The sequence below is a fragment of the Cetorhinus maximus genome, chromosome 16, assembly GCF_964194155.1.
Source record: "Cetorhinus maximus chromosome 16, sCetMax3.hap1.1, whole genome shotgun sequence".
Taxonomy (NCBI): domain Eukaryota; kingdom Metazoa; phylum Chordata; class Chondrichthyes; order Lamniformes; family Cetorhinidae; genus Cetorhinus; species Cetorhinus maximus.
Genome location: NC_135894.1, coordinates 73,781,244 through 73,807,559, shown reverse-complemented (window position 1 = coordinate 73,807,559; position 26,316 = coordinate 73,781,244). Strand labels below are relative to the sequence as shown.

Below are 26,316 nucleotides of genomic sequence, written 5' to 3'. Positions count from 1 at the left end.
TGTGATGGGTTTGTGAGTGTGAGAGTTGAGAGCGATGAGAAGAATGACTTACCCTGGCGGAACAGAGGAGACCATTCATCCTCTATCGGCACTACGTGGCTGTCCTCTTTTGCAGGGCATTGGCGCTGACCACAGCTTCCACTGCCTCCCATGCTGGATTGGTGACCTTGCTTGCTGGCTTTTGCCCAGAGCAGGGGCAGAAAACACCATGGCAGGCCTCCATGGCGTCCAAAAGTTGTTCTCCGGACAAGCCACTGAATCGTGGGGGGCTGCAGCCCTGTTGCCTTTCGGGCCATGTCTTCTGTGCAGCAGTCATGGGCTAGAAGCACTGAGAGGTGTGCACACGGCTGCACTTTAAATATGGCACGCGGCGTGAGGAAGCGGTGAGTTGACGGCGTGGCGGGTGAATGAGAGCCTGCCCGCCATCGAAATGGTGTGATTCCTGGGAATGCATGCTTAATGAGGCGGGATTGGGATGATAGGGTGTGAAAATCCATTGTGCTGGCGGGTGAAACGCTTTTTTTCTACCCGCTACTGCACTTAGTGCAAATCTGGGACGATCCCACCCTGTAAATTTAATCTTGTGTGCTTAAGTTTTTTTTTCTTCTTGTTAATAAATCTTTTAATTTTAAAATCCTAAAAGTGTTACTGGGATTCTCTGCTTCTGGGGTTAGTAGTTATCCACTCGTTTTCAAAATACATAAAAAAAAAAGTTATAAAAACAAAAAACTACTGCGGATGCTGGAAATCTAAAACAAAAACAAAATTACCTGGAAAAACTCAGCAGGTCTGGCAGCATCTGCGGAGAAGAAAAGAGCTGACGTTTCGAGTCCTCACGACCCTTCAACAGAACTGAGTATAGTTAGGAGAGGGGTGGAATATAAGCTGGTTTAAGGTGGGGTGGGGAGAGAGAAGTTGAGGGGGGTGGGTGGTTGTAGGGACAAGCAAGCAGTGATAGTTCTCCGACAGGATTTCCGCCTGTCTCTTCTGCCTTGTTAAATCTACAACTAATACCTTGTAAGTCTTTCCACCCCACCCCCACTAGAGCTGTCCTATCACTGCTTGCTTGTCCCTACAAACACCCACCCCCCTCAACTTCTCTCTCCCCCCCACCTTAAACCAGCTTATATTTCACCCCTCTCCTAACTATACTCAGTTCTGTTGAAGGGTCGTGAGGACTCGAAACGTCAACTCTTTTCTTCTCCGCCGATGCTGCCAGACCCGCTGAGTTTTTCCAGGTAATTTTGTTTTTGTTTTGGATTTCCAGCATCTGCAGTAGTTTTTTGTTTTTATCTCTTGTGTTTAATTGACTGCCACTCCTCTTCAAGAAATGCCTACCTCAAAGAAGTATTGCTCTGTTCTCTGACAGGATTTCCGCCTGTCTCTTCTGCCTTGTTAAATCTACAACTAATACCTTGTCAGTCTTTCCACCCCACCCCCACTAGAGCAGTCCTATCACTGCTTGCTTGTCCCTACAACCACCCCCCCCTCAACTTCTCTCTCCCCCCCCTCCAACCTTAAACCAGCTTATATTTCACCCCTCTCCTACCTATACTCAGTTCTGTTGAAGGGTCGTGAGGACTCGAAACGTCAAAAAAAAGTTATGATCAGTAAGACAAGTTTCCCTCTGCTGTCTGGTTTGCTTAGCAAATAATATCAGATGTGGTCGTAACATCTGGTTATTGCTACAAGTTTTCAAGGTGGGACACCACTTCCTCTAATGGGGCAGTCAAATTCTCATGGATTGCACACATTCTGACCTCCATAATTTTGAGGCCATACAAAACTCTGCTTTCTGTGTCTTAAGTCACAACAAGTTCCATTCAGCTAATCACCCTTGTGTTCGCTGACCTATGTTGGCTCCTGGTCAAGCAGTGTCTTGATTTTAAAATTCTCATCCTTGTTTTCAAATCCTTTCCTATCTCTGTAATCTCCTCCAGCCCACGACCCCCTGAGATACCTGTGCTCCCCTCATTCTGGCCTCTTGAGCATCCTGATTTTATTCACTCCACCGTTGGTAGCCACGCCTTCTGTGGCCTAGTCCCTAAGCTTTGCACCTCTCCACCTCTCTGTCTCTCAACCTTGCATTCCTCCTTTAAGACTACTTAAAACCTACCTCTTTGACTAAGCCTTCGGTCATCTGACCTAGTATCTTAAGTGGCTCAGTGTCATACTTTGTTTTAAAATTAAGCCCTTTGGGATGTTTTATTACATTAAAGGCTATATATAAATATAAGTTGTTGTTGGCTTGCATGCATTTCCAATTCCATTTCCTGCATATCATTGCTTCATATGGTGAGTGGAGGAGAAGACTAGCTTGTAGTGTCATCGAAACCACTAAAAACAATGGGCAGAATTTTCCAGGCACTGGGATAGTGAGCTTGGTGTGGGGAACGCCAGGAAAATAGTGGGGAGCTGCTTTGGGAGGGCTCCCCACGCACTCCTGCGGCCAGGGAAGCTTCCGAGAGGCGGGCTGGTATGTGCGTCAGCTGCCTGCCGAACGGAGGTGGGCAGTCAATTTCAATAATAAAGTCTACAGTAAGGGCTGACTTAGAGGGCCAGGCAGCAGGGCAGCCCTGCATTGAGAGGCCACCATCTCAGTGGTGTGATCATTTTGAGGTGCCCTGTAGGTCTCCTACCTATCTCAGCAGCATGCACCTCTCCTGGTGGAGCTGCCATGCTTGAGAGCTGCTGGCTGTCTGATTATGCTGCAAGCAGCAGGAGCCCACCGCCGTCCTCGGTTCAATCGCAAGCGCAAAGGAGACTGATTAGGAGACGGCCTTCAGGAAAATAGTTTCTCCGTTCTGGCACCGTTTAGTGGGGGCTTGGGACCCAATGTCGGGGTCCTGAAATCTGCGGGGAAATTCCTGCCAAATGTGTCCCAGTTCTTTTTAATTTATTTTTGTAAATTTTCTCAATACAATCTGAAGAAGGTGGTTAACCTTTTTCACCTCGCCAGATGACTCGGGATGTAAGGAATATGCAATTTTTGTTCATTACAAGTATTTTTAAACATCTGGTAAGCACTTCTGCAAATTGGGAAATGGGATCCTCTGTCAGACTTGACTTTTGATGGAATTGCCCACCGTGTCATTGCCTGTTCCACTGGTGCTCAAGCTATTACAACTGTACAATCTAGCGAATAGACAGCCACTGCCTATTCTAACAACATATCTATCATTAGAAGAATGTATATGTCCTTGTTGGCCATGGAGGGCAATGGCCCCGTGTAATGATTCAGCATCCTTATCGAAGGTTCTTTTTTCACCACAGTTAATAATTAAGCTTTTCGTTCTCCCTTAGCAGGTTCTCTTCTGCACATACTCTGTAGGATTGGTGATAATGTTTAACATCACAGGCCATCCTTGGCTATCAACCTATTTCCATTGCTAATTGCTGTTTTTAACAATCCGTGACTAGATGTTAGGTCATGCACTGAGCACTTGTCTCTGCCCTTGGTTTGACACTGTCTAGGTTATGGCTGCATGGACGAGTGATCGTGGCTACCTCTAGTAATATTAGTGATACCCTTTAACATAAGAACATAAGAAATAGGGACAGGAGTAGACCATTCGGCCCCTTGAGCCTGCCCCACCATTCAATAAGATCATGGCTGATCTTCTTGTGTTTCGATTTCCACATTCCCATCTAACCCCAATAACCTTTGATTCCCTTGCCAATCAAGAATCTATCTACCTCTGCCTTAAAAATATTCAATGACCCTGCCTCCACCACCTTCTGAGGCAGAGAATTCCAAAGTCGCACAACCCTCTGAGAGAGAAAAATTCTCCTCATCTCTGTCCTAAAAGGGCGATTTAAATTTAATTTTAAAACAGTGCCCCCTGGTTCTGGACTCACCCACAAGAGGAAACATCCTTTCAGCGTCCATCTTGTCAAGGTCGTTCAGGATCTTGTTTACTTCAATCAAATTGCCCCTCACTCTTCTAAACTCCAGTGGAAACAAGCCCTGTCTGTCCAACCTTTTCTCATAAGACAACCCACTCATTCTGGGCATCAATCTAGTAAACCTCCATATGAAGCGCCTCCAATGCATTTACATCCTTCCTGAAATAAGGAGACCAAAACTGCACATAGTATTTGAGGTGCGGTCTCCCCAATGCCCTGTATAACTGAAGCATAACATCCTTGCTTTCATGTTCAGTCCATCTCAAAATAAAGGATAGCATTCCATTAGCTTTCTTAATTACTTGCTATAATTACCTACTAACTAATTGTGACTCATGTACTAGAACACTGAGATCTCTTTGCACCTCAGAATTACGCAGTTGTTCTCCATTTAAATAGTACTCTGCTTTTTTGTTCTTCCTACCAAAGTGAACAACTTCACATTTTCCCACATTTAACTCTATTTGCCAGATCTTTGCCCACTCACTCAACCTGTCTATATGCATCTGCAACCTCCTCATGTCCTTCTCACAACATACTTTCCTTCCTATTTTTGTGTCATCTGCAAATTTAGCTACCATGTCTTCACTCCCCTCATCTAAGTCATTGATGTAAATTGTAAAAAGTTGAGGCCCTAGTACAGACCCCTGTGGGATGCCACTCGTCACATCCTGCCAATCAGAAAAAGAGCCATTTAAGCATACTCTCTGCTTTCTGTCAGCCAGCCAATCTTCTATCCAAAACAAAAACAGAATTACCTGGAAAAACTCAGCAGGTCTGGCAGCATCGGTGGAGAAGAAAAGAGTCGACGTTTCATGTCCACATGACCCTTCAACAGAACTGAAGTATAGTTAGGAGAGGGGTGAAATATAAGCTGGTTTAAGGTGGGGGGCGTGGGGAGAGAAGTTGAGGGTGGGGTGGTTGTAGGGACAAGCAAGCAGTGATAGGAGCAGATAATCAAAAGATGTCACAGACAAAAGGATCAAAGAGGTGTTGAAGGTGGTGATATTATCTAAGAAAAGTGCTAATTAAGAATGGATGGCAGGACACTCAAGGTACAGCTCTAGTGGGGGTGGGGTGATATTTGCGTTGGAGGAACAGCACCTCATCTTCCGACTAGGCACTTTACACCCTTCCGGGCTGAATATTGAATTCAACAACTTTAGATCTTAAACTCCCCCTCCCCCCATCCCCACCCCGTTTCCTCCCCCTCCCTTTTGTTTTTTTTTCCAATAATTTATATAGATTTTTCTTTTCCCACCTATTTCCATTATTTTTAAATCTACAACTAATACCTTGTCAGTCTTTCCACCCCACCCCCACTAGAGCTGTACCTTGAGTGTCCTGCCATCCATTCTTAATTAGCACTTTTCTTAGATAATATCACCACCTTCAACACCTCTTTGATCCTTTTGTCTGTGACATCTTTTGATTATCTGCTCCTATCACTGCTTGCTTGTCCCTACAACTACCCCACCCTCAACTTCTCTCCCCCCGCCCCCCCACCTTAAACCAGCTTATATTTCACCCCTCTCCTAGCTATACTTCAGTTCTGTTGAAGGGTCATGTGGACCCGAAACGTCGACTCTTTTCTTCTCCAACGATGCTGCCAGACCTGCTGAGTTTTTCCAGGTAATTCTGTTTTTGTTTTGGATTTCCAGCATCCGCAGTAGTATTTTGTTTTAATCTTCTATCCATGCTAATATGTTACCCACTACACCATGCACTTTTATTTTCCATAATAATCTTTGATGTGGCACCTCATCAAATACCTTCTGGAAATCCAAGTATAGTATGTCTACAGGCTCCCCTTTATCCACTGCGCATGTTAATCCTTCAAAAACTCCAATAAATTGGTTAAACGTGATTTTCCTTTCACAAAACCATGCTGACTCTTCCCAATTGCCTTGAGCTCTTCTAAGTGCCCGGCTATAACCTCTTTACTGATCGATTCTAATAACTTCCCCATGACAGACGTCAAGCTAACTAGCCTATAGTTTCCTGTTTTCTGCCTCCCTCCCTTCTTGAATAGAGGAGTTATATTTGCTACTTTCCAATCTGATGGAACCTTTCCAGAATCTAGCGAATATTGGAAAATTAATACCAGCGCATTAACTACCTCATTAGCCACCTCTTTTAAGACTCTAGGATGAAGTCCATCAGTACCTGGAGACTTGCCAGCCTGCATCCCCATCAATTTGCCCAGTACTGTTTCCCTAGTGATTTCAATTTCACCAAGTTCCTTTCTCCCGTTCACCTCCTGATTTGCAGCTATTACTGGGATGTTTTTTGTATCCTCTATAGTGAACACAGAAGCAAAATATTTGTTCATTTCTTCTGCCATTTCCTTATTATCTACTATTAATGCCCCACTGTCACTCTCTAGAGGACCAACACTCACTTTACCTACTCTTTTCCTTTTTAAGTACCTGTAGAAACTCTTGCTATCCATTTTTGCATTTCTAGCTACCTTCCTCTCATACTCTAATTTCTTTCTCCTGATTAACCTTTTAGTCATTCTCTGCCATTCTTTATATTCTGTCCAATCATCTGTTCTTCCACTCATCTTTCTGGAGTTGTATATTTTCCTAACATCTCTAGTAACCACGGATGGTGGGTTCTCCCCTTAGAATTTTTCTTTATAGTAGGAATGTACTTATTCTGAATACTCTGAAATATCCCGTTAAATGTTTGCCACTGCTTCTCCATTGACCTATCCTCTGGCATAGTTTCCCAGTTCATTTCAGCTAGCTCAGCTTTCATCCCCACATAGTTACCCTAATTTAAGTTGAAGATACTAGTCTTAGAACCACTCTTCTCCCTTTCAAACTGGATGTAAAATTCAATCATATTGTGGTCACTGTTACCTAGGGGTGCCTTTCCTCTGAGGTCACTAATTATCCTTCAACTCACTCCTCTCCACCCCTTGAGTACCTGAACAAGCAGGGCAGTCAATGCAATGCATGGTCAAAATGTGCATCTCTGGAGTGACCTGTTACCAGCTTAAAGATAGAGATGGTCAATTGAAGGTGGAATGTGAGTAAGAGGCACATATTTAATGGGAAATAAAAACAGAAACTTTTTCCAGTTCTGATGAAAGGTCACAGAGCTGAAATATTAACCCTGGTTCTCTCTCCACAGATTTTTATTTTTTTTCCCCTGGAATGAGGGCATCATTGGCTAAGCCAACATTTTTATTGCCCATCCCTAACTGCCCTTGCAAAGGTGGTTGGTGAGCAGCCTTCTTGAACCACTGCAGTTGATGTGCTATAGTTTGCCCACAGTGCTGTTTGGGATAGAGTTTCTGGATTTTGACCCAACGGCAGTGAAAGAATGGTGATATAGTTCCAAGTCCGGATGGTGTGTGGCTTGGAGTGGAACTTGCAGGTGGTGGTGTTCCAAAGCATTGCTGCCCTTATCCTTCTAGGTGGTGGAGGTCATGGGTTTGGCGGGTGCTGTTGGAGGAGCCTTGGTGAGTTGCAATGCAGCTTGTAGATTGTACACACTGCTTTCACTGTGTATCAAAGTGGAGGGAGACGATGTTGGAGGTGGTGGATGGGGTGCCAATCAAGCAGGCTGATTTGTCCTGGATGGTGAGCTTCTTGAGTGTGGATGGAGCTGCACTTATCCAGGCAAGTGGAGAGTATTCCAGCGCACTCCTGACTTGTTCCTTGGTGGACAGGCTTTGGGGAGTCAGGAGATGAGTTACTCTCTGCAGAATTCGCAGCCTCTCATGCCCTTTGTAGCCACAAAGTTAATATGGCTGGTCAGTTCAGTTTCTGGTCAATGGAAAGCTCCAGGATGTTGATAGTGGGGGACTCAGTGATTGTAATGCCACTGAATGTCAAAGGCAGATGGTTAGATTCTCTCTTGTTGAAAATGGTCATTGCCTGGCACTTGTGTAGTGCAAATGTAACTTGCCACTTATCAGCCCAAGCCTGAATATTGTCTAGGTCTTGCTGCACATGGGCAAAGACTGCTTCAGTATTTGAGGAGTGGCAAATGGTGCTGAACATTGTGCAATCATCAGTGAACATCCCCACTTCTGATCTTATGATGGAAGGAAAGTCATTGATGAAGCAGCTGAAGATCATTGGGCCTTGGACACGACCCTGAAGAACTTCTGCAGTGATGACCTGGAGCTGAGATGACTGATCTCCAACAAGCACAACCGTCTTCCTTTGTGCTAGGTATGACTCCAACCAGTGGAGAGCTTTCCCCACCGATTCCCATTGACTCCAGTTTTGCTAAGGATCCTTGATGCCACACTCGGTCAAATGCTGCCTTGATGTCAAGGGTAGTCACTGACACCTCACCTCGGGTGTTCAGCTCTTTTGTCCATGTTTGAACTAAGGCTGTAATGAGGTTAGGAGCTGAGTGGCTCTGGTGGAACCCAAACTGAGTGTCAGTGAGCAGGTTGTTTCTGAGCAAGTGCCGCTTGATAGCACTGTCGACGACCCCATCGATCACTTTGCTGATGATCGAGAGTAGATCAATGGGGCAATAATTGGCTGGGTTTGATTTCACATTTCACATTGGCTTGCTAGGCCATTTCAGAGGGCATTTAAGAGTCAACCGCATTGATGTGGGTCTGGAGTCAAATATAGGCCAGACCAGGGAAGGACGGCAGCTTTCCTTCCCTACATTTTGGAACACCCTCCCTAACAGCACTGTGGGTGTACCTACACCACATGGACTGCAACAGTTCAAGAAGGCAGCTCAGCATCATCTTCTCAAAGGCAATTAGGGATTGGCAACAAATGCTGGCCTAGCCAGCAACTCCCACATCCCATGAATGAATAAAAAAAGGACATTAATGAACCAGATGGGTTATTATGACAATCGACAATGGTTTCATGGTCACTATTAACAAGACCAGCTTTTTAATTCCAGATATATTAACTGAATTTAAATTTCACCAGCTGCCATGGTGGGATTCAAACCCGTATCTCCAGGGCAATAGCCTGGGCCTCTGGATTACTAGTCCAGTGACATTACCTCTACACCGCTGCCTGACTTGCTGAGCATTTCCAGCATTTTCTGTTTGCTGGTTTTATTTCAGGTTTCCAGCATCTATCATCCATTATATTCTGTTTATTGACACATTTAATGGATTCATGGTCAGATGGAAGGAAAACAGTTTTCACACAGAAGGCCACAATTCTACAAAAAGTAGACCTTTTTAAGTGAATTTTAAAAAAATCAAAAATTGAAGCGCTTGCTGCATTTGCTTACACATAGTTTATGTGCTCACTAAACCAGGCGCTACCCATAAATGTAAAGGGTTAAGTATTTCATTGAATATTTTTAACGTTGAGATAGATTCTTGTTAGGCAAGGAATTCAAAGGTTATTGGGGGTAGATGGGAATGTGGAATTCAAAACATTATCAAATTAGTCATAATCTTATCAAAGGCCGGAGCAGGCTCGAGGTGCTGAATGGCTTACTGCTTGTATTTCGTTATGTTCGTATTGTCAGTTTCCCAGAATTGCTATTTAGAAAGTAGGTGAAGCTGGGCACAGCCCAACAGTTTGGAGAGTTCTTTCAACGATGTAGCTTGTGAGTAAATTTAAAACACAATGGAGCAAATTGATGCAAAGCAATTCATTTGAAACTCTATCATCTACATACAATTTTGCATAACTTTAACTGTAATGACGAAGTAGCATGTTGCATAAAGAAGTTAAGCAAAATGTAGGAATTATGAAACTCCTATGGTAACTTGAGTTCAGGCTACCTATACCATAAAAGGATAGCTTATTTTAATTGAAGTTTCCTCGGTATGACCAATGTTCAAAGTCCATTGGATAAAGGAAACATTTGCAGTTGCCTAGGTTCCAAAGCTCTGAAACTCCATCTCCAGCTCTACCACACTTTCTGCCTTTTAAGACGCCCCTTAAAACACACCTCTTTGACTAAGCTTTTGGTTATCTGCCTTAATATCTCCTTCCTTGGCTCAGTATCACATTTTGGTTTATAATGCCCCAGTGGAGTACAGATGTTGTAAAGATTTAAGTTGTTCTTTTATGGTTGATGTGGCAAACGAGCACCAACCTCAGGTAAGGACGCAACTGAGAAAGCAACAGCTGCATTATACTGACCATTGATTTCCAGGAATCAATCATTATTCCATTTGGTTTTGACATAAAATTGAATCCCAAGTAATGCTTTTATGTGTCGTGTGAACAGCTATGCCTTTTTGAACGATTAGCTGCTATTTGTATTTATCACTTGGCTCTGATGCTTCCTGCTTCCAAAAAAACTGTACCCCACACTTTGCTAATTCCTCATTCAGTTCTAGTAACTTTGCTAAATCTATATATTTGTCTTGCCCAGCTCCACTTCCCGTGGACAGTGTGTGAATGTTGCCGGTCATCTCAGCTAAAATTAGCTACCCTTAACACTTCCTTCCACCTGCCCCTCACCTCACCACCCCACCACCCATCCACCCTCCCCTGAGTGTCTAAATGAATGAGGCAATCTGCGTGATGATTACTGAAATGTTCAAAATTTATAGTGGCTCAGGCCAGGATTTTTACCTTGTTGGGCGGGCCCGGGAGCAGTCACGAAGCCAACCACTGCCCGCGATCGGGCCCTGACATCGATTTCAAGCTGGCTGGCCAATTAATGGTGTGAAACGCGCGCTGCAGTGCTGCCAGGGTGGGGGCGGGAGGAGGGTGAGTGTGGAAGCTCAGGCATGTGTGTGAGTGCACGCAGTGAAGGCTTCCTGAGGCACAGAGCTACCTCAGGGAACTGAAGATTTAAAAACACAAAAATAAAAAAGTTACCACTGTTTAAAAACATGTCCCCTCATGTGACATGAGCAGGGACAAGTTATGAATGAAATTAAAAAATTTTATTTAATTTTTAATTGCAGTTGGAAACCTCATCCTGCCCGGGGATGAATTTTCCTAAAAAATCCAAAGGCCACTTGGCTTTTTTGCAGCGAAAAATTTCATTCAGTTGTGACTTCAATGGCCTTAGTAGGCCTGTTAATTGTTGGCGGGTACGCTGCGACACCGCACACCTGCTGACTGAAGTATTGCGCAAGTTCGTGATGACGTCGGGACACTCGCCCGATGTCATCGCGCGTCATTTTATACTCGAGCGGGTTGGGCGCGCGCCTGCCTGCTCAACACAAATTTCAGCCCTTAATCTTTGTAACAAAGTTAGAGATTTTTTTTTGAAAAATACACTTTATTCATAAAATATCTGGAAGAACATTACAAAACATTTCCAAATTGCCATCACAAAAAGTGCAATCAGATTCAACTTTTACACGTGGATCACGAGGTGCTTCCATACAATCAATGAATATTACAGTCATTTCAAGAGATGGTTAACTGAAAGTCAAAGGAAACTGTTAAGCGGAAACAAAAATATGTTCACTGTCAGATGACAAGAAACTGTCGTTTACCCAAAAGGTCAAATTGGTTGCAATGTTGAGATATACAATGAGAAACCTGAGAACTGAATCTTCAAGATTTTTGGTGATACTATTAAACTGGGAGTAACCTTTTTAAACATATATAAAATTTAATTTATTGCCTTGTAAAAAGGGAGGAGGATTTGCATTCATAAGCATCTTTTACAATAGGCTTGTTCAACCTTTTAGCTCGGTGGGGGAGCATTTTTTCCACTCAAGGGGCCAATGAACAAATTCCAGAAAGACAAGGTTAGGCACAACAATAAACTGAACTTCAAAAGATAAGTTGAGGAATTAAGAAAAGAAACAATCGCTGGAAAAGTAAAGCAATGCCATAACAATAAATTGTTAAGTTAAAAAAGAGTAATGAATAAAAATGACCAGAGTGTGAGAGGTTCGGGGTGTGTGTGTGTGTGTATCCAGCTCACTCCCAGTCTCAGGGTGCTCACTCACTCAGCCTCACTCACTGTGAATGGGCGTGTGTGTATGTATTGGTGTGTGGTGGTGAGACTGAGTGAGAAACCTGAGTAACCTGGGAGTAAGGCAGATACTTATTCACACTCTATTTTGTTTTATAATGCTCCAGTGGAGGTTCTTGGGATTTTTATGACATTACAGATGTTATAAAGGTATAAGTTGTTCTTTTATGATTGATGTGGCAAATGGGCACCAACAGCAGGTAAGGATGTAACTGGAGAAGCAGTAGCTAAATTAAATTGACCACTGATTTCCAGGAATTAACCAATATTTCATTGGCCAGGGTTTTTCCCTCGTTGAGCGGGCTCGGCGGGGGCGGGTGGGAGCGTTCAGGAAGCCGACCGCCGTCCACAATTGGGGCTGGACTGCAATTTCACGCTTGCGGGCCAAATAAAGCCCGCTCAGTGTGAAATGAATGCTTCAGCCCTCACCGCTGCCTGTGTAGGGGAGAGGAGGGCGAGGGCGCAAGTTTGCGCATGTGCGCGGGTGTGCGCTGGAAAAGTTCCCTGAGCTGCCTCAGGGAGAAGAAGAGTTTTAAAAATTGACAATAAAGATTTTTGAAATGTTAAAAAAACACGTTCCCTCAAGTGACTTTGTCACATGAGCAGGGAGAAGTTAGAAATCAGGATAAAATGAAAAATTATTTTTAATATGACAGATCGAAATCTGTGGATGAGGTTTCGCAATAAATGCAAAGGCCACTTGGCCTTTTCGCCTGCCCGCCACCCGTAAGGTTGGACGGGCAGCAAAAAATTTAAATGAATTGCATTGTTAATGGCCTTAACAGGCCTTTTAATTGTTGGCGATTCCCGCACATGCCTGCCGACCGAAATACTGTGCGAGTGCGCGATGACATCGGGACGCTCGCCCAAAGTCATCACGCGTCCGTGCCTACCCGCTCAGTGAAAAATCCTGCCCATTATGTTTTGACATAAAGTAATTATTTAATAACTCCCAGGTAATGCTTTTATGTGCACACACACTCTTTAACACTCACTCCCACACGCACTCACCCTCTCACTCTCATGTCCACACACACACTCTCTGTTACTCTCACTCCCACACACACACACTTTCTTACTCACACACTCATTCTCATTCTCCCACACTCCCCCACACACATGCTCACTCTCACTCCCCCGCCCTCTCATATACACACACACACACACACACACACACACACAGTCTCTCACTCCCACACGTGCACACTCAGCCTCACTCTCCCACATACACACACCCACTCTCTCACTCCCCCGCCTGTCCCACACACACACACGCACACTCAGCCTCTCACTCCCACACACATTCACTGTCACTACCACACACACTCACTCTCTCTCTCTCTCTCTCTCTCTCTCTCCCACACAGACACACTCACTCCAGCACACACTCACTCTCTCACTCCCTGGCACAGCCCGAACTTGGCCCTGCCCGTGCTCCAACCCCGCCATACCTTGCCCCCCCCAGGCTTGAGCACTGCTGCACCTTTGGGCTGAATTTTGTCAGCATCAAAGAAATCCCACCACTTAAAGTGAAAATGGGAGCCAACACTATGCTTGTGTGCGGTGATACCTTGGACCGACGACGGCCAGTTAATAGCTGCCGGCAGGACCATGGTCCAGTTGAGGACAGAGGCACATCTTGCAGAGTTGCTAATGAGAGGGCTGGCAGCTCGGCTGCCTCAGCCATTAGAGGTGGCCACTGCTGAGGATGCAGCATGAAGGAGAAGGTGCCTCAATGCTGAGGCGCCCTTGAAGACTGGATAAGGTCCGATGACCATTATGGCCGGCAAGCCACAGCAATCGGTGAGTGGGTGGGGGTTGCATATTGCAGCAGCAGTGCCTTAGCCACAGATGCAACCATTGCTGCTGAGGGACCTCTTATGGAACAGCCTTAAAGAATGGTGCCCCATGGCACCTCTACCCCCGTCACCCTCCCAGGAACCTGCTGGGAGATCTTCAGGGCTTTGGATGGCAATGGGTTTGGAATGGTGCAAAGATGGGATTACCCCAGTGTCAAGGATGTTGGAGTAGAGTTTGGAAAGCCACATCCATTCGTTTGGGTCCTGGCTCTTGAGTTCCAGGTAGATGCAATTGATCCCAACTGTCTTCCCAAACTTCATATCTGTCACAGCTGTGTCTGCCCATCTCTTTGCTGAAGGCAGTTGAAAATGTGGCGTGTAGAGCAACTTTTTCCAGAATTGATGACAACCGACACGTGGTCTTCCTGTGGGTGCTAATTCATTGAGAACTATTTAGATAATGTCACCAAGGAGACAACTGAATGTCCGCAAGCAGGCTCCAGTCTGAAAAGCATGAAAGCATCTCCTAGGTCTCTCCATTCCTCTACACTTCTCAGAATCCTGTATTTTTTGTCTATTCCCTTGACTTATTTGCTGTTCCCAAATACACTACCTCACAGTTCTCCAGATTAAATTAGATTTGCCATTTTTCTGCCCACCTGACCAGCTGATTGATATCTTCCTGCAGCCTACAGCTTTCTTTCTCACTATCTACCACACAGCCCTGGATTAGTACTGCTTCCTCTACCATTGAGAAGGAAATTGGCCCCTGGTCCAATGCAACCCACCTTGTTCCTGTGTGCCCCTTGTCTCCTATCTGCATTTAGCCCGCCAACCCCCCCCCCCCAACCTTTTCTCTGTCTCTATCTACGTTCCTTTCACTTCTGCCTGGCCACTGTTTCTCCTTGTTCTCCCCACGTTGAATAACAATTTAGCCCTCTTACAGCCTCATCCCCCTGATCCTAGGAAGAACTCAGATACTGAGAGGAAAATCTCCACAGAATCCCTTTGTACACACAGAAGGAACTGGGGCATGAACTACTCTTTACTCCCACCTCTTCCCCACACTGAGCCAAAAAATGATCCTATGCTTAATCCCAGTGACAAAACATATCTTTGTATTCCTATACCCCCATCACGTGTGCCTGCTGATCCTTCTCCACCCTGTTCCCTCACGTACCTCCCCCCACCCCCCGACCCCGTCCTCCATCCATCACCGCCACCTCTGCAGTCCACCAATTCTCCGAGCTCCTCTACTTTTCTCCACTTCCCCCAACCGTCAACCCTATGCCTGTCCTCTTGCCTGGATCCATTTGTTCCTAAGCACATAACCCACCCAGCTACCAACTTATTGCACCCCCCAACCAACACCCTCCCGCCCTGCCACAATAGTCTAACCATTTTTGAATTCATCATGAAGCCTCTGAAAAGTCCACTGTGAAATGCCTATGACCACATCTTTTCAGTCTGAGAAAATTCTTCTGTCTTTGTTTTCTGGTCTCCAACCATCTCTTGGCGCATGTGGCCATGTGCCCTTAAGCCTTTACCCCATTGTCTTTGCTATCAGTCTCTTGTGTGGTATCTTTGCCCATGCTTTGTGTAAATCATAGAAACCACATCAACACGTGTCTTTTACATCTGTGCTTTCAGCTATTTCATCATTTAATTCTGTCAGGTTGTTTAACCATGAACTGTCTTAAGAAATCAGTGCTGATGGGTACTGTTAACTTGTGTTTGTCTAAGTGCTTTGTGATATAGTTCAATAATTTACCAGTAACTGAAATAAGACTGAAAGTTTACAATTACCTGGCTGATCTCCACCTCCATTTTTTTTAGATGGATGCTACGTTTCCAACCCTCCGGTTCTCTGCCAAAATTTTACTTTTGTGAAATTATAGTCAGAGGCTTCCCTCATGATGTACGAGTAGAACTCTCAGGTTCCAGTGATTTCTCAATATTAAATTTATTAGTTTTTTTTTATTGCAGATTTACAAAACAGGCGTGGTAAACAGGCTGATTATGCACTGGTGCACAGTGACCTTCCAGTATGGATGAACAAGCCACGAAAGAAATTGTTCTTCCCTTTTACATCCATCGACTCCTTTTCATGTTGCTGGTACTGATGACTGTACTAATGCTGATTCTAAACTTGCGTAACCTAAAGGTGTGTAGAGTGGTATAACCAACATGTTTAGAGTAAGCTAATCATGTTCACCAAGGTTCAAAGTAGTATTGTTTAAAAGCATGATGGTTTGTTTTTCCTGCACCATATGTTCCATATGTAAAGTATCAGGATGATTATATGCCTGTTGTTGTCTCTTTAAACATGGCTGGGTTTTCTCCCAGTTTGAGTCCTGCTGGGTTATACATCCTCACTGTAGGGTGAGCATTGTGTTCCAGACCACTGCCCGTGCTCTCTTTGACCACCTGCTAGGAGGTGCACAATGTTAGTCTGGTGAGGACATTTTGTCCCTTTCCTCTCCTCCCCTTCCGCATCAGCCATCTGCAGGTAGATATTGCACCCCACTGCAGAGTCGCATTGGGATCACAGCATAGCAGAATTATTGAATTTGGATCTTTCTGCTGAGTGATAATAAGACTGACAATAAGAAGTGTCAATTTATTGTCCCTGCTGTTTTTTAGTGCTGCAATTAAATATCAAGTGACATAATTTTAATGGAGTAACATTATCCCATTTTAAACCTTTTAAATTGTAAGTGCTGCTTCTCCCTTTCTCTTTTGTAACATGGTGCAGAACTTTACGGGCAACTGCTGGCGATTTTGTAGGTGGGGCGCTCATTAAATTCCCTTGGTGGCCTTGCAGCCGCCTACCTGCCCGCCCCAGACTGTCTGCAATTTTAACAGGAATGAGGGAGGCCAAGTGCCTACCCTCACCTTGGCCACTTAAGGGCTGTTCAATTTTGAGGCCAGTGGGAGGAGGTCAGGGACAGGGGACAAGTCTGGCAGGTTACCCTGCCTGGGCCTCAGGTGGGAAGAAAGGGTGGCTGCCTCCCTTATTTCCTGATGGGTCCCCTTGTCCAGGTGCTCTCTCCCCTCTTCCCCTGGCCTTCCCAACATGAACCCCATCCCCTCCCTTCTCCCCACTGAGAGCCCTCTGACTGCATACTTGGATCTGGGTTTCCGGCACTTAGACCAGGTGTGGTCCAGCAGTGGCTCTGCTTTCAATGGCACGGCTCGGACTAAAGCTACTGGCCAATCTCCATGGCTGTGGGGCTGCCTTGGTCAGCAGGCATGTGTTCCCTGTTGACTTTTTTGGTGGTAGGGGATGCTGCATCATCTGAAAAATTTTGCCCATGTGAATAGCAAGGTAGATATGTACTGTATTAAGAAACTGAGATTGTGCCAAGCACAGTTCTTGGTGCTTATTGAAAACGACTGACTGAGAATGTTTCACGTTGTCAAAGGTGATCATCTGGCAAGAACAGAACTAATTAAAACTCTCAAGATTTTGAATGGAGTTATGGGAACTAATCCTGCTGGGATACAGTTCCATGAGCAGCTGGTGCTTTCTCGTACTTAGACCAAGCATTTTTAATTAGTTAGCCTTGACAGCGAGTGTTGGTGAGTCTGCTGGCCTTTAGGAGGGCATCATAGGGAAGCCCAACTCTGTTCTTCCTCTATGCCACACATGCTGTTCCAACAGGAGTCATTGGATAGTGATCAGGAGTGGGAGCATAGACATTTCACTTCTCACTAATTCAGCAGTGCTGAGGCTAACCCTGCACGCACTGGGGATTAAACCTGGAACTTTCCTGGTCTGGTCAGCTTCACACATTAACTGGATAAGTCCACTGAGCTGTCTGAGAGTCCAAGGCCAGACTTTCTACAGAATTTAATCATGGTGTAGCAATCCTGAAGAAGTCTGTTATCTGAATTATCTTGTGCTTCTTTATGTCTAGAGGAGGTTGTGCATTGGGAAGTAACATGTGTGTGATGACAATGGAAAAGATATTAATTAAAAATGTTCTTCCTTTTCATAGTATGATAAATATTTAGCTTCTGGATCAGAATCCAAATGGAGGAGTTATCCAACTCCAAAGTTTTATTCCACAATGAGGCAGAAAGTGGAAACAAGGAAGCAACCTTGGACACAGAGACTGTTGCAATGTGGCTACCAGAATCACAGCTTCACCCCTGAAGAAAGGTCAGAGGGGACATTCCTTATGAAAATGACCGAATGGCCAAAACCACCCAGCCCTGCTGTGCCCTTTCAGAAAAGCAGTGACCCAGCACATGTCCGCTTTGTAATTTTAAATTCTACAAAGACTTTCTACGTTGGGGATCAGTTACAAGTGATGCTGCAAATGATTGATTTTGAAGGCCACCCAAAGCAATATGGGGGTGACTATCTCCAAGGCCGGATCCACACCCCAGATTTAAAAGCTGGTTCAGCAGGAACAGTTGTAGATAACCAAAATGGATTTTACTATATAAATTTTAATTTATCTTGGCCAGGGAAAGTTGAAGTGTCTGTTTTCCTCGTTCATCCCAGTGAAGGGATCCAAGTGCTTGAAAGGCTACGCAAGGAACGACCAGACAGAGTGTATTTTAAAAGTGCCTTCAAATACAGAGGTGCTTCAGAGACCACTGTGTGTAATCTTTGTTTGCCACAAACTAAACCGCTCTGTAACTTTACTGATCTCAGGACTGGGGAGCCCTGGTTCTGTTACAAACCAAAGAAGCTTCCCTGCTCTGCTCGTATCAACCATGCTAAAGGAGGATATGAGAAAGGTCTCTTAATTGGAGAAGAGATGCGTTATTTCCAAAGGTATGTCACTTGAGGTTGTTTTATTTTGACTTTACGTTTCCCATGCTGAACCATGGTTGCATGGTTGCCAATGGTGGAGAAGTTAAAATTGGGATTGTGCAAGCAGCCAGAACTGGAGGTGTGCAGATATCTCAGAGGGTTATAAGGCTGGAGGAGGTTACAGAGCTGGGGAGGGGAGAGGCCATGGAAATTGGGACAACTGAGAAATATTGCATGGCATTTAAAATTAATTTCCAATGATATCATAGACTTTGAATAGATTTTGAGATGTTGCTAGCTGTTATCTAGCATAGATGCAGTGTGCTGAAGCACCTGGTCCTCGAGAATTTGTCCTGTTTTCTATTGTGGGGATGAATTTCAGAGCACCAATGATAACAAAGAAACAATTTACCATGCACGAACATGCAGCGAAGCAGTGAGTTAATAGTAACAGTCTTACAGACCTGTAATGCAAAAACAATACTACCAGCCTATACAGAGCTCACAGGTTTACCTGCGTCCAAAAACAGGGTATTCCATGCTGCTGCCAAAAATGGGAAACCCAGCAAGCAAAAAGAAGCAAGAAGGGCTGAGTCCAGAAGGTCAATGCCTTTTGCAGTACTGCTTGTGGGCTATGAGGTGCAGGAGTGTTTTCCCCATGGCCCAATAAGCATACCTGCTTTCCTGTCCAGGATCACCTGAGACACTCGCCTCCACTTCAAATGCACACTCCCCCCATGATTTTCACCTCACAATCTCCAACTCTCCTAATCACCATGCTCTCTTCCTCTCCCCCAAACACAGGCACCCCTACTCCTTGTGATCCTTCCCTTGCAATCCTCCTATCCCATCTGCTGTCTGATCCTTAGCTGTGATCTTGCACCGCAGGCATTCCCACCTAACAGGGAAACTGCCTGTCAAACTGACTGGCTGTCGTGCAAGAAATCTGTTGAAACATTTCAAGACATTCCTGCTGTGAATGTCCTCAGAAACCCATACTTCCAGGTTTCTCATCCAGAACTCCTCTCTATCCATAGCCTGTGATCTAGTAGGATAGCTAACCGTTACATTTTCCGTCAAAATAAATTTAAAGGTTAAATATTAATCTATCTTGAAAAATACTCTTTTATTTTTAAAATTAGAATTGGGCTATTTCCTGTATGTATTCAGTTTTTATATTGATTCAATGGTTTAATGTGCAACATTATTATATTTTCAGTGAAGTCAATATCAAGAGGCCCATATTACCCAGTTCGACAAATTATATAACTGTGGAGCCTTTACCTCAGGCAGGTAAGATATAGGTAAACTTGTGACTGGTAAATTCAAGTGCAATTAGGGATGGGCAACAAATGCTGGCCTAGCCAGTGATGCCCACATTCCATGAATGAATTTTTTAAAATTGAAGATTTGCTTTATTAGCAGCTGTGAAAGTGTATTGATAACCTAAAGTATAGTGCGTTATGATTCCTATTTCTTGGTTTTCTTTATTTTCAGCCACAGCTCTCGGAGAATGTGCCCGGGGAAAGCCCATGGTATCACCATCTGGTTTTTATTATAAGGACCAATGGATGTCTACGACCTGCAATAATCGCCGGTTTGACACTCCTGCAAGAATTACAGACTGTCTTCGTAGAAAAAATATTTATCTGCTTGGAGATTCTACTGTGCGCCAGTGGTTTGAATATTTGACTGAATTCATTCCAGGTTGGGTTAGTTAGTCTGTGTCTGTCTGCCTCCTTCTGTCTGTCTTGCTATTTAACTTGATTAACTACCTGTATCTATCTTCTTCCATGTAGCACAGATTAAACGCACATGTGACACTTGAAATTTGTCAATTTTGCCTTTATAATTGGCTCAAGTACAAATCTGAACAAAGGAAAGTAGTTGGAAAGTTACTGATGAGAAACATCTCGGGATTTATCAAAATAATCTTAAATGATTCACCAACCAATAAAAGAAAGGTGAACATGAACCAATCAAAGTACTCTTAGAAAAATGTTTTGCTCTGCCATTTTACCCCCTGGATCCACTAAGTGCTTAAAAAATACTATGAAATAACTTGATTTAAGCTTAATGGCAACATTGTTTCCTATCTTTGAGTAGCTTTATTAACACTTGTATTTGAGGTTCTCATCTGAGCATGAACTTAATATGCTAGATTTTTTTGCCCTTTGACCCCAAAGACTGGCCATTTCCCTGGGTGCAAAGAGCAGGAAAAATAGCCCTAGGTCTGTTTTGATCCATCTATGGCCCTTTTAATTGCCTCAGGGTTTCCAGGGCTTCCCTAGGGATAGACAGGAGCTGGGTCTGTACCTGCAATAATGCACACCAGCAAAGTGTCTGCTAATGAAGCAGGAGATGGGAATTCCAGCCTCCCCCTTCAATTTCCTGGAGGAAAGGTGATCGGAAGGCCAGTGGGGAGGGCAGGATGGTGGGGGGGCAGACCCAGGGACAGGACAAAGACAGGCAACATTCAGTTCTTCGGTTTTTGTATATCCAGAATGTTTTGTGGTTTTTGATGTCTCCATCAGCAGTGAAGACCCAAATTGTGGAATATGATCCCAGTTGGAAGCCTGAGATATATGCCAGACTGAGGGAACCATGGGTCATGTACTAGGTCAGGATAGCAAATACCAGCAGTGCTGAGTAGAGTAAAGGGTTAACATCAGAAACATACATGATGCTGATGTAATAGTAATGTCAGATCATGTCACTGAGAAGTAAGAGAGATCTAGAAGGAGGAGAAGCTGCAACCTTGTGTAGAGGTCCAAATGTGTAAATACTTGCTGTAAATAAAGAGTAATGGTTTTGAGAAACTACAGACTCGAACAGCATGGAAAATCCCCAAAACCCTGACTACATAACTAAACATGCTGGGCCTGGACAGGAGTTTTGTACTTTGAGGTTGTTACTTCTGTCCAGCTCCAGGGAAGACGGGTGCCAGAAAAATCTTCCTTAATATATTTCTCTTTTTCTACCACCTATTAGCCAAAGGGAATTCTGTAGCCTGCAAATATGCACAAATTCAATCACTCATTAGTAGAATTCTGTACAAATGGAAAAGTGTATTTCTTTTAAGTTGGAAATCTATTTGAGGCACTATGAGATGATTTTGAATGCAATGTTGATACATTTTTAATAACTTCAACTTGCAAAGGCAGTGTTTCAGAAAATATTTTCATGTTCTTGTTGCCAGTCAGTCATAGAGGCCGCGAAATTGGGCTCTGTAATGTTGTTGGTTCGGGTACTACGCTTCGGGCCACCTCTGACATGGCACGCGTGGCACCCCATGCTTTGAAGGGCGCTAGTAAGGAAGTGCCATGTCTGTGCCAGAAGAGTCAGCAGTGATAGGATTGGAGTGCCAAGCAGCTGTAGAAGTCTATACCCAGCACGGATTTTCAGAGTGCACTTCTGAAACCTCTGTCTCATCCGGAGCAATGCCTGAGCTGACTCAGATTCAACTGTACCATCTCCTTCAAAACCTGCAGCCTCATAGCAAGGATGGCACTGCCAGTGGTTGTAAAGATCACACTCGCCTTAGCCATCTACACGACAAGATCGTTCCAGTTGGGAGCAAATGACATAGCAAATATCTCCCATCCGCCTTTATGCCTGGGAAGTGATATAGGCCCTGTAGGCAAGATAAGGTGATTTCATCTTGTTCTCTGTCAGCAGTGAGATGTAGAATGAGCAGCCTTTGCCAGGTTAGTGGGATTCCCAGTCCTGCAGGAAGCGACTGACTGCATGTTAGTGGCTCTGCAGGCCCCATATGTCAACAGGGTGAGGTACAGGAACCGCAAGGGCTACCATCATTGTGCAGTTTGTGTGCGACCATCCACAAAAGCATTATGTTGGTGACTGCTATCTACCTTGGCAGCAGCCAAGATGCCTACATTCTGAGGGAGTCTGCTATCATCCTGATGGCGGGCAGCAAGTTCTTCTTGACAATGCTGCAGCCACTCCCGTGGGGCAGGACCTCACTCAGTGTTGGCAGATTGTTGGACTGCCCCTTTGAACGCTGAGACCTGAGCCATGATGGCATCATTCTGAGCCTGAGCTTCTGCTGCACCACTGAAACTTTGGGTAGCTTCTGCCTGTGCCCCAGTGGGAACTGAGACAGCAGTCACCAGACGCTGCATCACGTCTCGCTTTGTAAGTGCTATCATGAAGCTGGCCACCACTTCCATGCTGGAAAGGATGGGCTCCAAACTCAGTATGATGCGTCTGTCATGTTGGAGCTAGATTCCTTCTTGCTCTTTGATGATAGTAAACCTGTTGCAAATGGATTTCAATGTAGCAAATGTGAATTCTCATATTGAAAAGGAATAGAACAGGGTACTTTCTAAATGGTGGAAGACTAGATTCAGTGGAGGTCCAAAGAGTCTTAATACAATGGGGTAGGAAGCCATGTTTCAGCTGTACAAAGCAGTAGCCCACAACTAGAGCATTCTGAACAATTCTTGGAGCCACACCTTAGGAAGGATATATTGGCCTGGGAGGGAAGGGAGTGTAGATTTACTGGAATGATATCTGTCCTACAAGGCATAAATTATGAGGAGAGATTAAACAAACTAGAGTTGTGTTCCCTGGAATTTTGAAGATTATGGGGTGATTTGATCGAAGCTTTCATGATATTAAGGGGAACAGGTAAGATAGATAGAAACTATTTCCACTCACTGGAGAGTCTAGGACTAGGGACCATAGTCAAAAAATTGGAGCCAGGCTGTTCCAGAAAGCCAATTGGTGAAGGATAGACTGGAGCCAATCTGTATACACCCTTATAAGCAATTATTTACAAAATCACATACTACAAGCATATACCTCCTAACCCAACAACCACAATTTCAGTCTGTGCCTATTTATAGGGGTATAAGTGAATCTCCAACTAATGCCCACCAACTGCATTAAGCATAATTAATATAATTAACATATTCCCTTTGCTCAAAATATAAATGAGAGTTTATATGTATAACCAAAATTTCAAAACAAATGGTATCAGAAAATTCCACATTCTATATAAAGAATTACTATACCCCTAACAATTTCTTCAGACATGCATTTGTTTTTTTGTAAAACAATTAGTTGATGACTTGCATCCACTCATTTAATTTTGGAGATTTCCTTATTCTCCGGCATTTGTTTCAAGCCAGCAAGGTCAATCCGTAGCTTTATCTCTCTTACACTTTTCATAGAGCCACCTTTATCCTAGAATGAAGGAATATCTGTGTAACATTCAGTGGGTGCACTATCTTCAGTATGCTCGTTCTATAGAATCCTACTTAAATTTTTTTGACGAATAGAATCCCATATTCACAACCTCAGCAAGAGCCAATGTCTCAGCAGCCGAAGTACTTTAAACAGCCCATTTTGTTTTCTTAGTTTCCCAATTTAAAGAGCAATGTTTTCAATAATTCCCCATAAGAAACATTATGAAACCAGCTGCACTAGAATACCGATCGGGAAGATTAACATGTGCAGCATTGTTAAAAATGACTAGTTTCATGTTCTTTGGGTCACTTAAGGATAGAAACTTAGGTATGAATTCCTCAAGATTTAATTAGATTTTTTTTTGCCCTTTAAACATTCTTGACTTTAGGATGTTTCATTGTAGTACTTAACTTCAACACAGCAAAACTAGCATCTGGTCTACTCTTGAGTGCCTGACTAGTTCAACTCAGCAATCAGGCTTTGCAATTGTTCTGTCTCTTCTTTAGATTTAACATTATCTTTCTGTGATGACCTAGTGTGATTAGTTGGGACGGGAGTAACACACTCTGTATAGAATTGCTGATTTAAAGTTATTCCTGGCCTGCAATGCTTAATATCTGAACCTATATATTTAAATGCACCACAAGCCTGATTCCCACTTTTAAATGCTACTCTAATCTTATTAAAAACACGTTTCTCAAATTCTGCTGTATCACCCCATAAGAAATCTTTGGACGGTTTCAGAAAGGATTCTGTTTGAAAAGTATTACCCAGCTTTTATGTTGATTGATCTACTGTTACATGAATATGTGGCCAAAAGAGCTAAAATGATTTTCAAGATTCCTTTTCCAGCCATGGAAGAGTCCCCTCTAACATCTGTATCACCCGGTTGCTCATCAAAATCCTTAGCAACTGGCCTTGCTTTAGCCTTATAGGTCCCATTTGCAAGGACGTTTTTTTTAGTATAAATCCACCTTTGTCACAGCCTTATCCGGTAGCTCAGAATCAATCCAAACTCTTCACAGCTATCTAATTCCTTTTGTGGAGAGAGAAATGGAGTTAATATTTCGAGTGTGCATGACTCTTCTTTAGTTCTGAAGAAGAGTCATACGGACTCAAAACGTTAACTCTATTTCCCTCTCCACAGATGCTGCCAGACCTGCTGAGTTTTTCCAGCATTTTCTGTTTTTATTTCAGATTCCCAGCATCTGCAGTATTTTGCTTTTATCTAATTCCTTTTCTTCAGCCTCTCTTATTAGCCTCAGAATTATTGGCAGCTACAATGATGAGGGCTTCTATTTCTAGCTCTGTTCTGAGACTGTTCTATAGCCTATGTTTAATTGTATAATTTATCCAAGTTACGGCCTCTGCTTGTAATTTTATGTCTGTTGGGACTACTACTGCAAAATCCCCCTTCTGCACCTTCCGAAAGTCTTTCTCTGTTACATGATTGTTTTCTGACACAAGAGTTATTCCTGTGCTTTGCACTATGCTTTCTTACATTCCACTCTTTCACCCCATTTTGTCAGTCCATAGACCTTGCTCCTTGGCCATCAACCTGAACAGTCAACCAATGTTTAAACTTGCCAATAGCTTTTCCCGCATGTTCCATAGTTGTCACATAATTCCATTCACTAGACCTCTCTGGACTATATGGCACCCAGCTACTCACTCTGGGCAGTTGACCTTTGTTGGTGACAGCTCTGTCATGGGTGTCATGATCACTCACATTACTACTGTCCAGCCCATGATCTACCTTATTGTGCTCCTCAGGTCCTTCATCACAAACACATGACCATTTGTGGTACAAGGTTCCTTGTTTACTTCTATCAGCTGTGCAGAGTCAAGATTTTGTCATTAATTCTGATTAATTGTGGGTAATGAATCTTAAGAGTTTAATTGCCATGTTTGAAAAGTACTATCTTACCATCATGACTTATTAGCTTACCAGGGCACTTCAATTCCCTCTATTTTATAATGCACCAAATCTTCTGAGTTCAGTTCTGTTTCAGATAATTTCCATGATACCTCAGTACTTTCTGAATTTTCTCAGAAACCTCAGCCTTGATTAAAGCCTGTCTCCCTGCATATGATGCATTCGCATGTACAGTAAAAGTAATACTAATCGTAGTACATTCTAGAGCAGGAGGACTGTTGTATAGCACAGAAGGCAATTTGGGATTTTGCCCATAGACTGAATGATGAAAACCATATCCACCAACCATCTGGAGGGAATTCTTTACATGAACTGTCCATGCCAGGGCAGCTGTCAACTTGTAGGGCAGAATTTTCCTCCCGTTGGGTGGGGGGTGGGTGGGAAGGGGAGGGGGGAGGAGTTTAAGAGCGGGCACGTGGAGGTGCGTCTCCAATTGGGGTGCGCTTCCATTTTACATGGGCGGGCCAATTAAGGCCCGCCCAGCATGACGTCTGCACGGAAGCGCTGTGCGCTCCCTGTGTGGGTGGGGGGAGGATTCCCTAAACCAAGAGTGCACTCTTTTGCACATGCAGTGTTTCATTGATCACCGCATGATTCCATTCACATTGCTGAAAGGAATTTCAACTGTGGTATTCACGATCATGTTTTCACACGTCTCAACTCATCATTGGCAAATTCTCCTCCATTATTAGTCCGAAACTTTGATGGTGTTTCAAATGCCGTCCTTATTCATTTCTCCATTATTTTGTGCATTTAAACTCTTCCGTCCTCACTATATAATAAAGACTAAA

General features: G+C 43.8%; 1 protein-coding gene across 2 annotated transcripts in view; it reads left to right on the top strand.

Moving 5' to 3' along the window:
• LOC144691700 (NXPE family member 3-like) overlaps positions 1-26,316 on the top strand; it is a 51,032-nt gene that overhangs the window by 12,646 nt on the left and 12,070 nt on the right. The window contains exons 3-6 of one of the 2 annotated variants that reach the window (XM_078560057.1): positions 15,597-15,774; positions 17,612-18,399; positions 19,598-19,671; positions 19,876-20,085. In XM_078560057.1, coding sequence (XP_078416183.1) covers positions 15,658-15,774; positions 17,612-18,399; positions 19,598-19,671; positions 19,876-20,085 — 1,189 coding nt within the window. In that variant the 5' untranslated portion in view covers positions 15,597-15,657. The remainder of the gene's footprint in view (positions 1-15,596; positions 15,775-17,611; positions 18,400-19,597; positions 19,672-19,875; positions 20,086-26,316) is intronic. The other variant, XM_078560058.1, reaches the window with a different exon arrangement.